The 16,343-nt window shown below is 35.6% G+C and overlaps 1 protein-coding gene and 1 pseudogene across 1 annotated transcript; one reads left to right on the top strand and one right to left on the bottom strand.

Annotated features, from left to right (window-relative positions):
* Nucleotides 1-1,029: 1,029 nt before the first annotated feature.
* LOC130221651 (tubulin-specific chaperone D-like) lies at nt 1,030-12,001 on the top strand. The gene is made up of 11 exons (XM_056454212.1): nt 1,030-1,505; nt 3,542-3,592; nt 4,083-4,180; nt 4,282-4,383; nt 4,761-4,907; nt 5,058-5,113; nt 6,853-6,985; nt 11,414-11,459; nt 11,535-11,668; nt 11,757-11,900; nt 11,985-12,001. The coding sequence occupies exons 1-10, from the start codon at nt 1,346-1,348 to the stop codon at nt 11,787-11,789; spliced, it is 960 nt and encodes a 319-aa protein (XP_056310187.1). The 5' UTR covers nt 1,030-1,345; the 3' UTR covers nt 11,790-11,900; nt 11,985-12,001.
* Nucleotides 12,002-14,254: 2,253 nt separating this feature from the next.
* On the bottom strand, nt 14,255-16,140 carry LOC130220587 (zinc finger protein 750-like; annotated as a pseudogene).
* Between the last annotated feature and the right edge of the window lie 203 nt (nt 16,141-16,343).

Consider the following 16,343-nt stretch of genomic DNA (forward strand, 5'->3'; position numbering starts at 1 on the left):
GTGACCCCTGATCTAAATGATCTAAATTCTTCATATATATACTGTGTGTGTGTGTGTATATATATATATATATATATATATATATATATATATATATATATATATATATATATATATATATATATATATATATTAGTCCCTTTATTAATCTGGGAATGGACCGCCAACTTATCCAGCATATGTTATACGCAGTGGATGCCCTTCCAGCCGCACCCCATCACTGGGAAACATCCATACACATTCATTCCCAAACATACACTATGGACAGTTCAGTTAAATATAGTTGAAGTCAGAATAATTAGCCCCTCTTTGTTTTTTTTTGTTTTTTTTATATATTTCCCAAATTATGTTTAACAGAGCAAGGCAATTTTTACAGTTTGTCTTATAATATTGTTATTTTTGGAGAAAGTCTTTTTTGTCTTAGAATAAAAGCAGGTATTATTTTAAAAAAAAAAAAACACATTTTAATGTCAAAATTATTAGCGCCTTTAAACTATATATTTTTTTCAGTATAGTCTACAGAACAGACCATCGTTATACAATAACTTGCCTAATTACACTATCCTAGTTAACGTAATTAACCTTAAGCCTTTAAATGTCACTTTACGCTTTATAGAAGTATATTGAAAAATATCTAGTAAAATATTATTTACTGTCATCATGAGAAAGATAAAATAAATCTGTTATTAGAAATGAGTTATTAAAACTATTGTGATTAGAGTGTTGAAAAAATCTAAAAAAACAAAGGAAAAAAAAACATATATATATATATATATATATATATATATATATATATATATATATATATATATATATATATATATATATATATATATATATATATATATCAACTTTATATGTCCTGTAATTTTTTAATGAAACAATATGTAACAAAGTAGCAGCTTTATTAAGCATGATTTCAGCGATTTCTTTCACATACATATGAAGACTTCAAACTTGAAATTAAAACGCGTTTTGATTTATTTTGTTCCTCGCGACTTGCCGTTGACGTTGCCGTGTGCGACAGAAGCGACGCGAGCATCATAATACGCGGCATGCATTACACACCTTCAACGCAGTTCTTTTCTGATTATGTCATATGTAAGACAATTCGTCAGTCTTGTGGAGTGGACACTGAGTTACTTTTAACCTAAGTTTTGCACGACATCAGACGAACCGTGAAGTAGTTACCTGAAGTTTAAAGTGAAATGAATGTGTTAATGTGAGCGGCAGACACTTCAGCTATCTAGATCTTGCTCTCAGAGACTTGCTGCATCTAACGTTACTTTAACCCGCACGATTAGCACTATTTAAACCTGGTCAGTGAGAAGCAGGCCTGGTAGTGATGGAGGGTGCGTGTAATGGGGAGGATGCGGAGGTTTTGGCTCAGGCGTGTGTGCTGTCTGAGTTCACAGAGAGCACCGAGACTCGAGCTCTCATCAGCAGCCTACCAGACATTCATCACGACACGGTCAGCAGAGAGGCCACCATCGAGAAGTTTGTGGGTAAGAATATGTCTGTCTGTCTAATTCAATTCAAACTTGCTTTATTAGCATGATAACTGTAACATTCATAACGTATGAACACATAACATATGAAAAGAAATGACATATAATTGGTAATTTACAATTAACAGTGTATTTAACAATCCACATTCTGGGATTAACAATAATAATAATAACATTGTTTCCCCTAGGTTTATAGTTTTTTTTGCGCGGCTGTTCAGACTGACACAAACACAAGGTGTCATTGTGTTAATTTGATTTTTTTAATGACAGCAATAAAAAAAACTGAACAATTATTTGAACTGTACAAGCTAAAAATGAACATTTATTTGTATATCTTTTTATCCACAACGTGTGCAGCTTTTACATTACTTACAATTAATGTACTTAATTTAAAAATTACAAACATGTAATTTGGAAACATTGCAAATGATGAAAGAAGAATTGAACATGTCTCAATCAAGAACAAGTTTGGAGTGCACATTTGATACATAATAACTTAAAATGCACACCTATGAATCTAATACTTCTTTACTAAAATGAAACAGGCCTAAAAACTACTGTTTATTGCAATAAGGATATTGCAGGAAGGTAAATATATATTTTAAGTTTTATTTATCTAATAATTTCAGCTTTTAGTGAACTTGCAATAATGTCAAAAACACAGAACTATAAGTTGTTATATGTAAAAAAAAAAGGGCTAAATACATGCAAGACCATGTCGGTTTGTCATTTTGTTGTGTCTGTCTGATTTCAGTCTGTCTTTGTGGTGTGTCTGTCTTTTGTCTGTCTGTTATTTTATTGTGTCTATCCGTTTTTGGTCTGTCTTTTTGTTGTGTCTGTCTGATGTGGGTACTTGTCAGTTGTCTGACATGCTGATATACATTCTAAATCTGTCTATTGTGTTTGTCAGTCAATTGTCTGTCTAGTTGTCTGTCTGTTGTCTGTGTCTGTCTAGCAGTCTGTAGTGTGTGTCTGTCTATTGTTGGTATTTATTTTTGTTTTGTCTGTCTGTTCAGTGCTTCCCACACATAGACTTTACTTCGGCAGGCCAAAGTTTTTTGTTGTTTGCTATGATTATTATCCTTTTACACTTTTTTGTATCCGGCCAATGTAACCAAACATCCGCAAGCGATTAGTGGAACATTTTCTCTCGTTTACCTGTTTCATGCTGCTTGTTCTGTGTGCGCACTGTCAACTGTCAATGCATACTGCACAGACAATCTCATGAGCTCTGCATACCAACACGCGCACCTTTTTGCATCTGGCCGGGGTTTCTAAATCTACTAAAATGTCCGGGATTTGGTTTTACTTTCATTTTCATCGTTAATTTTATGTGCACATCCACGAGAGCGAGAGAGACATTAAATAATTCATTCTTTAATCTAAACTATATCTATATAGTCAGAGAGGATGTAATTACATCTAAATTGACTGCAGAATATTTGTGCACCGTTAGAAATGGCTAATCAACTCATTCGTCTTATTTAAACAATCTACATGTTTTATTTTTGTAATTATTATTATTTTTAGAGATATTGTCTGTTTTCATCCCAAAATGTCATGCCAATAAAGCAACTTGAACTTGAGTGAGAGATAGAGAGATGCATATTTTTTTATCTGTCAGTGGGGGCACATGGCTCCTGAATAGCATAAAAGAGAAATAGTGGATTTTTTTGCATTTATTTCAGCATGTTTTTTTTTTTTTTTTAGCTTTGACCTATTGAAAAGACAAAAAAGTTTAAAACAGAAAAAAAAAATAGTGTTAAAAATCTAAGTACGTTTTCTTTGTTTCATATAGTTGACTATTTATGTGCTGTGGGTAAAAGGTGTGTTTCACCGCAAGTATATTTCAAACCTGTGGGAAGCACTGCTGTTGTTGCTTTGTGGTGTGCGTCAGTCCGCTGTCTGTCTGTAGTTTGTCTTTTTCCTGTGTCTGTCTTGTCGGTTTGCTTTTTTTGTTCTGCTATATTTTGTATACTACCCTATTACATAAAATGACAAAACAATTAGTGTGCATTGGCTTGTAATTGCAGTTATCATGGATCGCTACCAGGAGCAGCCACATCTACTGGACCCTCATCTAGGTGAGATAAAGCTTCATGTACACTGTGTAATGGACATAATGCATGTGCTTTCTGACTGAACACTCACTTTTTTATAGGGTTTCTTTACAGCATCAATTTTGTAATGTAATTAAAGTACAATAAGTTAAATAGACTTAAGCATTCATTTAGTTGCTCAAGTGTAAAGCCGTTTACATGCACATGCTGTCAATATCAGCAGGCTATCGCAGAACTCCATTGAAAATACTGAAGTAAAATTAATTTTCATATTTTAAAAACATGGTGCTGAAAAATGTCATTTAATACAGTGCTTCTTGTCCGGTCTGAAACCCAATTTATATTGTATATAAATCAGGCAGTGAAGATCATTGGTTTTTAAAGAAAACAGACCTTAGGCATGGCGATTTTATAATGGCATACAGTCCACTGGAAGAGCTTTAACTAAATTACTGAAAATGAAAAGCTCTGCTGCATATACCCTATTAATAATTCTGGATTTGCCGCTGTGCAGAGTGGATGCTAAACATGCTTTTGGAGATGATCCGCAGTGAGAAGTCGCCACCTCTTCTGGTCCATCTCTGTTTTAAATTCCTTTACATCATCTCAAAGGCAAGATGATGCACAGCACTATAAGCACTATATACTCTCTCTATATAAGTTCCACTTGAGAATCGTTTTGATTTGTGGCTAAATTTCTGGTGTTTTTGCAGGTCAGAGGCTACAAAATCTTCATGCAGCTTTTCCCTCATGAAGTGTCAGATGTTCAGCCAGTTCTGGACCTCTTATGCAGACAGGACCAAAAAGACACTGAGGTGAGTTAATCACTGGTTATTGGCTCTTTTTTCCTCTATCTGATCCAGTAGATTAAACAATATGTTATTTACTCAAGTGAAACAATTAAGTATTACATGCACAAATGCATTTATCTTTTTTAGATGGATAATTCACCCAAAAGTGAATTTTATCACCCTCAAGTGGTTCCAAACCTTTAGGTGTATTTTTAATTTTCAGTTGAACACGAAATAAGATATTTTCAATTATGTTACCACTGATTTCCTTAGTAGGAAAAACAAATGCAGTCAGTAATTTCTGGTTTAAAACAAACTACAGTATCTTTTTTTTCTGCTGTTTAAATTTCTAAAAGCACAAAAGTTGTTCATCATTTAATGATTGTAATTTTCTCTATTAGACGTGGGAAACGCGCTACATACTCCTCCTCTGGCTGTCTATGACATGTCTTATTCCCTTTGACTTGTCTCGTCTGGATGGCCATCTGTCCACTGTCCCGGGGACAAACAGAGAGCCCATCATGGATCGTATTCTGGAGGTTGCCAAGGTAAAGCCCCCAGCAACACATCACTCATTTACTTGAGCATGTTGATTAATATCAATAATTTTAGTAATAACTGTATTTAGTTTTATTAATTTTATAAATTGATGACTGAAGCAGTTGTTTGATTTTTAATTTATTTTATTTTTTTGCCAGTCCTTTCTTAGAGTCAGTGACAAATCTCGAGACGCTGCATCAGTGCTGGTATCAAAGTAAGTGCTATAAGAATATTTTTATTATATATACAGTGGGTACGGAAAGTATTCAGACCCTCTTAAATTTTTCAATCATATGTTTTATATTGCAGCCATATGCTAAAATCATTAAAGTTCCTTAATAATAATAATAATAATAATAATAATAATTATGCATTTTATTTAAAGGCGCCTTTCTTGAGACTCAATGTCATCGTACAAGACAGCAAGGACAGTCAGTTCAAATAAAAAATATAAAAGTCAATAGAATACAATACAATTAAAAAAGAAATGCAGTTAAAGAGAGTAAGTTGTTCTAAACAAATGTGTTTTGAGTTTAGATTTAAATTGTAAAAGAGAGTTTAGATTACGAGATCAGGCGGAAGTAAATTTCAAAGCTGAGGAGCAGAGTGGCTGAAGGCTCTGCTCCCAATGGTGACAAGGCAGACAGGGGGAATGGAAGAAGAAGATCTGATTGTTTGAGGTGTGTTGATATGAAAAATATTTAGTTAATAAATAATTATAATTCTAAAAAAGATGGGAATCCAATGGGCTGCAGCATTTTTGTACCAGTTGTAATTTATTGAAGATTTTATTACGGAGGTCAATGGGATGTGACTTAACTCCGGTGCCTAGACTGCAGCTCTGCACAAGACGTTTGGCCAGACGGGGAAATGGTTGCTCTTCAGTGTTTGGATTCTCAGCAGTGAATATTAAACCACACTGAACTGAGCTAAACTGGACTGAACTTAAGCTCTGAAAACATAACTGCACTGTTTCAATTCACTATAATCTTCTATGTGAAGCTGCTTTGACACAACCTACATTGTAAAAGCGCTATACAAATAAAGGTGAATTGAATTGAACTATGAACAATGGCAGTTGAATGAGGTGTGAGGGAAGAACTTATACAATTTATATTTCGAAGGTGGAAATAAGCGGACCGGGTGACATTATTAACATGTGAAGTGATTGAAAGGGTGCTGTCAAAGATGACCCCCAGAATCTTACCCTGAAGGTAGGGGGTAATGACAGAATCATCTGTGAAAATAGAAAAGTTATGTGATTTGTTTAAAGTGGATCACGTACCTATGAGAAGAAGTTCGGTTTTATTATAGTTTAATTGCAAGAAGTTTGAGGTGAACCAGGATTTGATGTCAGAGAAGCAGTTGGTAAGGGATGATGGTGGTAGTTTGAGGTTAGGTTTGGTTGATAGGTAGAGCTGTGTGTCTTCTGCATAGCAATGAAAATGAATTTGGTGTTTGTGGAAAATATAACCAAGTGAAAGAAGTAGATGATGAATAGCAGATGACCCAGAACTGAACCCTTAATGTACACACAGCATCCCGTATTGACAGAAAAACACAGAATTGTTGACATTTTTGCAGATTTATTGAAAAAGAAAAACTGAAAAAGGGCAAAATAGTGCAAAACGTGGAAGGTAAAAGTCTTAGCAACTTCCTGGGTGTATAGAATTCCAGTGCTATGAAATCTCTCAGATTTTATTAAAAAAGAAACCATTTTGTAAAATTAGAATTATGAAAAAAAAAGTTTTATATGTTTGGAACACCGTTACAGTAAGTAAGTGTTTACAGGATTTTCTTTTTGTGTTAGCAATTTTATCTTGTCCTTATATGTGGGAAATAAAAGCAGGTGTTGAGGTGCTCTGTATTGACTAGTTTACTCACTGAACAGTAGAGGGCGCTGTTTGAACACTTGATCTCTTTGTTTTAAGAGTTTGTATGTTGTCTGCAAAGGTTTGTGACCCGTCCAGATGTGAAGCAGAAGCGTCTGGGTGATTTTCTGGACTGGTGTTTGACCACCATTTCTCAGAGCAGTGAGATGACCATGGAGGGGACTGTGATCCTTGATGGAGCTCTACAATCTCTGGTGAGCCTCCAAACCACTGTTTATTTCACATATAGGGCTGCGTACAGTACAACTTCCACTTGCAGTAACATAAAAAGCGTGGGTGTAGATGTAATGAATGTTGGTCTATAAACGGACACATTTACAGCTACAGGAAAAAAGAGATTCCACTTTTTTCTTTGTATTTTTCGATAATAGATTTGTTTTTGAGTTTTTTTCTACTGATGACATTTTTGCTGTTAAAATACAAATGTCATTTAGAGCATAAACGTACAATTGGTCAAAATAACAACAGCATTAACAAGGTTGGTGCCTTGTTTATTATTTTCATTTTCTTTTGTGTTGTTGGTAGGGAGGTAAATTTTCCATGTTTTATTTAAAATCTATTTTCCAGGGAAGTTTTCTGTAATTTACTTTTGTTTATTGTCATTTACTTTGGCTTAACCCCTTCGGACGTTCTTATTTTTATGTAAATAACTAATCTTTTCTTGATAATTCTCAGTGGTCTGTGAGTTTGGTTTTTGAGATCTTGGGGAGTGAGGGGGATTATGTTTTTAATTTGTTTCTTGTTACATCTTTAGTCTAACTTCTTTTTGATTAAGGATTCTTGATATAATTCGTAACAATTGGGGGCTCATCCAGGATTGCTGTTTTTTAGGTTTTCTGACAAATACCAGTGCTTCCCACACATAATCTTTACTTGAGCAGGCCCCCCAGGTATGTTAACGGCCGCCCAAGTATATTTAGTGACATGGTTTTTTACTATTATTAACATCCTTTTACACTTTATTGTATCCGCTTAATATAACCAAACATCCATGATCGATTAAGTAGTGGAAAATCTTCTCTTGTTTACCCGTTTCGTTGTCAGAACTCCTACAGACAGTTCCACATGCTTTGCAGACACACAGAGGCGTGCTTTTTTAGGACTTCAAATTTCATCCGGCCCGGGTTTCTGAATCTCCTAAAATGTCCAGGATTCAACTTTTGCTTTTGCTTTCTAAAGCTACTTTCTAAACTACTTTCCGCTTGCTTCACAAGTGATAGATAATTTTTAGAGATATTGTCTTTTTTATTCCTTTTTCTGTCATATTTTATATACATTCAATTCAATTCAATTCAATTCACCTTTATTTGTATAGCGCTTATACAATGTAGATTGTGTCAAAGCAGCTTCACATAAAAGATACTAAAACATACTAAAATGCTTTGGGATTCAAGTTTACTTTGAACTTGAAAGAGAGAGAGAGAAGCAGATTTGACCTGTCAGTGGGTGCACATGGCTCCTGAATAGGTATGGGCCGGTATAAGTTTCTGACGGTATGTTAACCTTAGATAAAAATATCACAGTTTCACGGTATCACAGTATCACGGTATTGTGTTTACTGCTGTAAAAATGTCTTAGTAAAAATGTCTGAGTTAAAAAACAACAACTTTTTTTTTCATTTAACACAATATATTACATTTTAGGAAACATTTAAAATATTTTGGATCAGTAAACATGTCAGGTTACATAATTAAAATAAGCCATTGACTTCTATTATCTTCATTAGTTTCAAAAACACAGATTTTTTTACAACATGTTAAAAACACTTAAAAAAACCTCTACATAGACCTTAGAAACGGTATAACAAAACATTTTTGCGGTTTTAATACCTTGACTTTATCAAACCACGGTAAACCTTGAAACCGGTTATCGTCCCATGCCTACTCCTGAATAGCATAAAAGTAACAGAAATAGTGGATTTTTTTTATCTCAATAGTCTTTTTTTACTTAAACCCATTGAAAAGAAAGTGTAAAGCACTGTCATAATAAATAAAATTATTGTTAAAAATTAAATTATCTTTTGTTTGTTGCATATACAGTTGAAATTAGAATTATTAAACCCCATTTGATTTTTTTTTCTTTTTTAAATATTTCCAAAATGATGTTTAACAGTGCAAGAAAATTTTCACAGTATGTCTGATAATATTTTTTCTTATTTGTCTTATTTGTTTTATTTCGGCTAGAAAAAAAAGCAGTTTTAAATTTTTTGAAATCCATTTTAAGGTCAAAATTATTACCCCCTTTCAGCTATTATTTTAAGCTATTATTATTATAATATTTTTCTACAGAACAAACCATCGTTATACAATAACTTGCCTAATTACCCTAACCTGCCTAGTTAACCTTATTAACTTAGTTAAGCCTTTAAATGTCACTTTAAGCTGTATAGAAGTGTCTTGAAAAATATCTACTCAAATATTATTTACTGTCATCATGGCAAAGATAAAAGAAATCAGTTATTAGAAATGAGTTATTAAAACTATTATGTTTAGAAATGTGTTGAAAAAATCTGGTCTTTGTTAAACAGAAATTGGGGGGAAAAGTAAACTGGGGGGCTAATAATTCAGGGGGTTTAATTATTCAACTGTAGCACAACTTCAGCTGTAGTTAACTATTTATGTGATGTGGGTAAATGGTATGTTTCAATCCAGCTACCACCGCAAGTGTATTACAAACCTTTGGGAAGCACTGTATTAATTTTTATTGGACACAATACCAGTGTTCTAACACTGTCAATCACAACAAATGAAAACATTTGCGATCATGAACAATTGTAATTTTCTACTAAAAAGGCAAAACTTTTTTTTTAAAGGCAAAAAGAAAAGAAATGTTATCAGTTTTTTACAGAATAAAATAAAATGTAGCATTTTACTCAATTTTGCACAAATCAACTAACTTCAATACAGCCATAAAATCTTAAGAAATGTCACATGGTTTCATATTTTGTTCCATAGATGTATATGGGCAAAACAACAAATGCAGAGGTAATTGGAACTGTAATGTTTTAATAAGCAATATAATACAGTGCTTCTCAACCTTTTTTCAGTTCTGGAGCACCTTTAAATCTGAAACTTTTTTTCATGCTCTCAAAAATATACTTGATTCAAAATTATATATGTTTTTCTTGGTAGAACTAGGAACTAAATGCTTTAGATCTCTGGCCTCAAGCCAAATGCATCTGCTCGTTTGAAATTAGAGGTAAACGATGTAATTAAATCATAATTCAAATGTATATGTTGCATGAACAGTTTCTTTAAATTATGTTGCTTAATTTGAAGAACTGTCAGATCTCAGCATTGGGATGCAGATTTTCCCCTTTTTGACAGTTGGTGCTTTCGGTTTATAGAAAAGAGGGCTAGGAGCACAATCTCAGTCACCAAAATGGTACAATTTAGATTGAAGCCTAAAATGGACAGTTTCAAAAGTTATAAAAGATTATTCGTGTGAAGATTACTTCACATACACACTCTAGGGCAGGGGTGTCCAAACATGGTCCTGGAGGTCCGGTGTCCTGCATAGTTTAGCTCCAACTTCCTTCAAGACACCTCCCTGGAAGTGTCTAGTATACATTGAAAGAGCTTGACTAGCTGGTTCAGGTGTGTTTAATTGGGGTTGGAACTAAAATATTGCAGGACACTTGACCCCCAGGACCGAGTTTTGGACACCCCTGCTGTAGGGACACCAAAGACGTATTCTACATCTTGTTAAAAGTGGCATAATAGGTCCCCTATTAAAAGCAATTTACTTATTATGTGGCATGAATATATCAATCATTGAAGCGTTCATATGTTGACATGAATTACAAAAGGGTTTAGGTCTCATGACCTTTTGGTCCCACTGCAATTGCTTTAAGAGCCACTAGGGGTCCACATACTCCTGGTTGAGGAACATTGATCTAATATATTAAGAATAGGGGAGCCAACAGCAGATTTTACAATATGACAGACACAGAAATGATATGGTTGGATATGTATGAATATGAAACGTAATGTTATCATTAGGTTTTATAGTTAGCATGCTTGTTGTGAATGGGTTTTAAAGCTTGTAATTCCTGCATTGTTTAATAATAGCTAAATATCAGTTGATACCTGCCAAAGCCAGAAGAGGGTTACATTGCAAGATAAAGCACTGGTAATTGCTCATTTAATGCCTGATCTTTATCAGAGTTTGTTACTTTGCATTGGGACATCATGCACGTGAAATTGATCCTGCTATTGTAATTCTTTTGTGAAGCGCATCTCTGTTGCTCGAGGCTCACAAAACTGGCTCTGTGTGTTGGGAATGCCTGAGGTGCTAAAACTGCCATCGACGTTTTGCATATTAGCTTTAAATGCCACGGGGTCAATGAGCAGAAACATGTGCGGTGCACTTTTATGCTCGATAAATGCTTTTTAAGGCACTGCTGCTGGCATTAAGCTTAACTGGATTTTGCAAATGTGTTTAATAAATTTGACTTCACATCAACGTTTGATGCATTGCAAGATTTTTAAAGTTAGCTATGGAAGTTATGCATTTCCCAAACAGGGCCTCAAGTAGTTATGCAGAGTCTGCATAAAATAACTTAAACACATGGTATAGAACAAATGTTTCATAATCCTAATCAAGTGATGATTTCCTACCAGGCCCAGCTCTTCAAACATGGGAAACGGGATGACTTTCTCCAGTATGGTGTGTATCTTTTTTAATTTCTATCATACCAAAATATATTTAGACAAATGTTTACCAATCTCTTCACAATCGCAGCCCCCACAGTTCTGCAGTGCCTGAACCAGAAGAAAATAGCTGAAAGTAACCAGGCCACATTGCGTAAAACTTGGAGTAAAAGTTGTCCAGAGACTTGGCTTAACTTTTCTGAAACCACGTTTGGCCAAATGGAGGTAATTGAAGAGTAAAGGATTGACACAACATGAAGAAATCAACAAAAACAAAAAAAATGTGTGTCAAAAAGTGTTTTTTCATGAACAGGTACCAGAGAGGAAGTCGGTCACTTGCTGTTAACCTGGCCCAGTCTTCTGTCACTGAAAGTGTAGAGGCTACAAAACCTGATCTAGAGTCCTGTGAGCCAAGATGAAGACTATGACATACCTCAGGAGGTCGAGACTGTCATTGGTAAGTAACTATTTGTTTTTAACATTCTCTTGAAAAATAAAATAAACGTTCTCTTATAAAGCTAATTCGCCTATTCTGTTGTAGAACAACTGTTGTTAGGACTGAAAGACAAAGAGGACAATAGTTCGATGGTCTTCTGCCCAAAGGGTGAGAATAGTCACGTTCTTAAATTACACTGTTTTACATGGCCTACATGAGCTGGATATCATAGTGCCATGTTTCTCTCTAAAATATGTCTAGCAAAAGCAAATTATTATTATTATTTTTTAACCAGTATTCTTCTTTTTATCTGCCTGCAGGATTGGAAGGGTTACTGGTAGACTGCCTAAAGAGCTTGCTGATGACGTGGTTGAATCTGTTTTAGAGTGTTTCAGGTATGAAATTACATAGCTGAGATGTGAGGTTATGGTTGAAGCATTATCAAATATGGAATTTTATTATATTACACTATATATTTGTATTGTGCTATATGCAGTTTTCAGGAAACAGATAATGCCTGGCATGGGGGCTGCCTGGCTCTGGCAGAGCTAGGCCGAAGAGGACTCCTGCTTCCTTCACGTCTGTCAGATGGTTAGTTATTTTATCCTGTTATATTTTAAAACTGCCATACCAACATAAGGAATGTTGGCTGAGTGAGCTTAATGTGCTGCAAAACACATGCAATTACAAAAAACGCCAGCAAATTGAGAAGATCTTCATCTGTTTGACAGCACACGTGCTGCAAATTGTCACAATGCAAGCGCATAAAAAATGCATTGCAATTTCACACAAGGCAAACATATTAATAAAACATTTTCTGGATTACACTTTCAAATAGCTCGGAACACTACAGAAATGTTGTAAAGAGACCCTAAAACGTGACAGACCCGGCTATACAGGTAGTAGTTATTTAGGCTAATAAATACAAAAGACTTGGGAATTGGGATATTAAATTAAAGAAAACAACAAAAAATTCACCTTTCACTAAGCAATAGTCATGGCACAATGGCATCCGTCACGTTTTTGGGTCCCCTTGAAACATTTACGTTGTGTTGTGAGAAAATGCAGTAAGTTTTGGTAAATTGTTTGCGTTGTCAGAGAAATGAAGTGCGTTATTGTAAAATGTTGTGTTGTGAGAAAATGCAGCACATTTATTAATATATACAGTTGAAGTCAGAATTATTAGCCCTCCTGTTACTTTTTCCGCAATCTTTGTTAACGGAGCGAAGATTTTTTCAACACATTTCTAAACACACAGTTTTAATAACTCATTTCTAATAACTGATTTCTTTTATCTTTGACATGATTACAGTAAATAATATTTTACTAGATATTTTTCAGGACACTTCTATACAGATTAAAGTGACATTTAAAGGCTTAACTAGGTTAATTAGGTTAACTAGGCAGGTTAGGGTAATTAGGCAAGTACTGTATAATCATGGTTTGTTCTGTAGACTATAGAAAAAAAAAATTAGCTTAAAGAGGCTAATAATTTTGACCCTTTGTCTTTGAAGACTTTGTCCAGAAGAAAAATATTATCATATATACTGTGAAAATTTCCTTGCTATGTTAAACAAAATTGGGAAATATTAAAAAAGAAGAAAAAAAATTGAAGGGGGGGCTAATAATTCTGACTTCACTGTATGTGTTGTGGGAAGTTTGCCACCGTGTGCTGTCAACAGATGAAGATCTTTTCCCTAATTTTGCTGGCATTTTTTGTAATTGCATGTGTTTTCTTAAATTGCAGCATGTTAAGCTCTCTAGGCCACGGTAATAAGTAGTCAAATTGTCATTAATCTTAATCTGAGTATAATGTACGTTCTTTGTACCTATCATGCTCCACTTCAGAAATACTCAGTGAAAAATCAAATAAAATTTATTCAAACACTTTATTCAATATTACAAGTTTGGCTTGATTCTTTATTGAAAACATTAAATGCCACCACCCACTCACTTTTTGTACATTAGATTGTATATTTGTCAAAGCGAACAAGCTTTTCAGTAATCTGGGGTGCTGTCTTTTTCCAGTCAGTGCATAATGTTTATACATCAAGAATACTTGTGTTAAATATGTTTATTTACATATATGCATAAGGAAGATGCTTTTATTCAAAGTAACTTACATTGAAGGTATACACTTTGCTAGTTCATTCATAACTTTGAAATTCATAACTCAAGTAATTTTTACAGCCATAAATACTATAATATTTCAAGACTGGATAGTAGCTGCTGGCCATATTTCTGCAAAGTCTCTCTTTAGTGTTGATATTTTCACTGGACCGCTTTTCTCTCAACCATCTGAATTGCAGCAGTCCACTATTTAACATCTCTTATCAGCAGTTCTGTGACCTCTTTCTTGAGGACGGGATGGTTCTTTAACCTTTGCCTCGTTTGTTAGTGTGTCTTAAGGGTCTATTATTTGCCCTTTTTTGTCCCTGTGTTTGCGTGCTTGGATTGAGTATGTTAGGACTGTCTTTGACAGAGTAGTTGTCAGGAGAAGGAAGACACTGAGTGTTCTGGCTCTCGGTTGCGTCTTGTTGGCTAACAGAAGTGTCATTAATGATGTGCCTAGAGCTAGCTAACTGGCATAAAGCAAAGGCTGCTGTCTGCCTTTGGTCACATGGGTCTAGATCGTGTTCACTGGGTGACTCAGTTGTGGATACTCAGCATTGCTTGATGGTTTCTCTTTCTGGAGTTTCAGAGGTGTTGGGCAAGGCTTGGTTGTTGGACTGTACCCTGAGGCAGAGGTGAGCGGTGCCTCTTCTTGACTACTTTCTGAATCATAATGCAGCTCTCGGTCAGGGTAGTGATGATGTGTCATGTGCTGGATGTGGCCTGGTCCCTTTTTGAAAGGTTAAGGGGACCTATCTCCTCTTCGGTTTCTTCATCCTCCTCCTTGTCTGAAATGTCACTGCTTCTTGAGAAATTGTGGTTTGTGAATCATACCTATAAAGAGGAGACAAGATGTTAATTAATGAATTTAAGATGAAATTAATCATGTTCATATCATATTTATTTGTACCACTTAGATTTAGCTACCTTTCGGTCTTTTGTAACACTTTCTCTTGAATTTGTCCACGTGGCATTTTGGGTAAGTTATCAGTTGCTTTAGTCGGCCCTGATATAATATGTGATTGGCTTGCCTGAGAGAGACTCCCCATGGGAAGCAAGCAGGAGTCCAACAGGTATACGCTGGGTGACATCTGCCAGTACTGGGCCTGTCTGGAGACCCAGAGGCATTCACATCCTTCTAAAGGACTCTCACGAGTACCTTTGTCTCCTGTATTATGCTCCTGGACTGCCCTGTCCTCAGCAAGCCTGCTGTAAGATTCAGGATGCGTTAGGGGGACCAGGTGCCCTCCATACTCTCGAGGATAAAATCTGCTGCTGTACACATCTAGAGGAAGATACCTGGATCTCTGTAAGGGACATAGAGAGTTCAGGGTGTTGATAGAAGCTGTAGGGTAGAGGTGGACTGGGGAAAACAGAGTGACTATATCTGTAGTTGATAAGGGTGGAGTAGAGAAGAATTAGGTGGGATTAAAGGTGATGGCACTAGTGGTCTCTGGGTCTCTCGAGGCGTGACTTGGTAGGCTGGAGTGCTTGCTTGGTTATGTGGTTAGGGTGCATAGAGGGAAGGCAAGGACCTTTCAGGTACCATGAATGGAGGATAGTCTGGTATTGGAGGAAGAAGCTGTGCTGGGGAAGCAGATGTTACCCAAGGTGCAATTTGTTGGTAGAACTGAGGAATGGCTGATTGATCATCCTTATGTGGAGACAAAGAAAGAACTTTCGCTTTCACATGTCCGTTGCAACTGGCGAGAAGGCTGAAGATATTTTGTTCTGTGCAGTGTCCATGTCTTCACTTTTGTCCTTGGCCTCAAGAGCTGGCTCAGGGATGTCTTTAGTGACCTCCTTGGTGGGACTTTGAGGCTTTTCTCTTGCTTCCTTAATCACCGCTTTCTCAATCTTGACATTTTCTAATGGCTTGCTGGATTCAGATCCAGTGGTAGCTCTTTGCTGTTGTGACTGAAAGCTAGATTATGCTGGGAAGCTCTGGATGCTTTCCCTGTCTGCTCCATGCGCTGAGACACCAGAGAGATGGAGTTCTTGCACAGGTTATACCGTTCATGTGGTTGAAGAGTGAGACTTGATGTTGCAGGTGAATGGACATTGGAAACACTGATATTTGAAAGGTTTGCCAGGAGGACGAGGAATGTAATGGGGTTTCTTTCGGTTTTCTTCCTTGAAGGTTATCCATAGTGGTGCAGTTGTTCAATCCACTGCTGCTTGGTTTGTCAGTCCTATCTGCAAATGGGAAATAAAAAAAATATATATATATATGATTAACAGTTCTGCCACACCCATAAGAGCAGCACTCTTCATTTGTTTTTGGGTCACACTACTAGTAATGGAAATAAATATAGCAAATTCATTGTCTCTTAAACTTTTTATCTAGCATCT

This window comes from Danio aesculapii, chromosome 3 (assembly GCF_903798145.1).
Source record: "Danio aesculapii chromosome 3, fDanAes4.1, whole genome shotgun sequence".
In the NCBI taxonomy this organism is placed as follows: domain Eukaryota; kingdom Metazoa; phylum Chordata; class Actinopteri; order Cypriniformes; family Danionidae; genus Danio; species Danio aesculapii.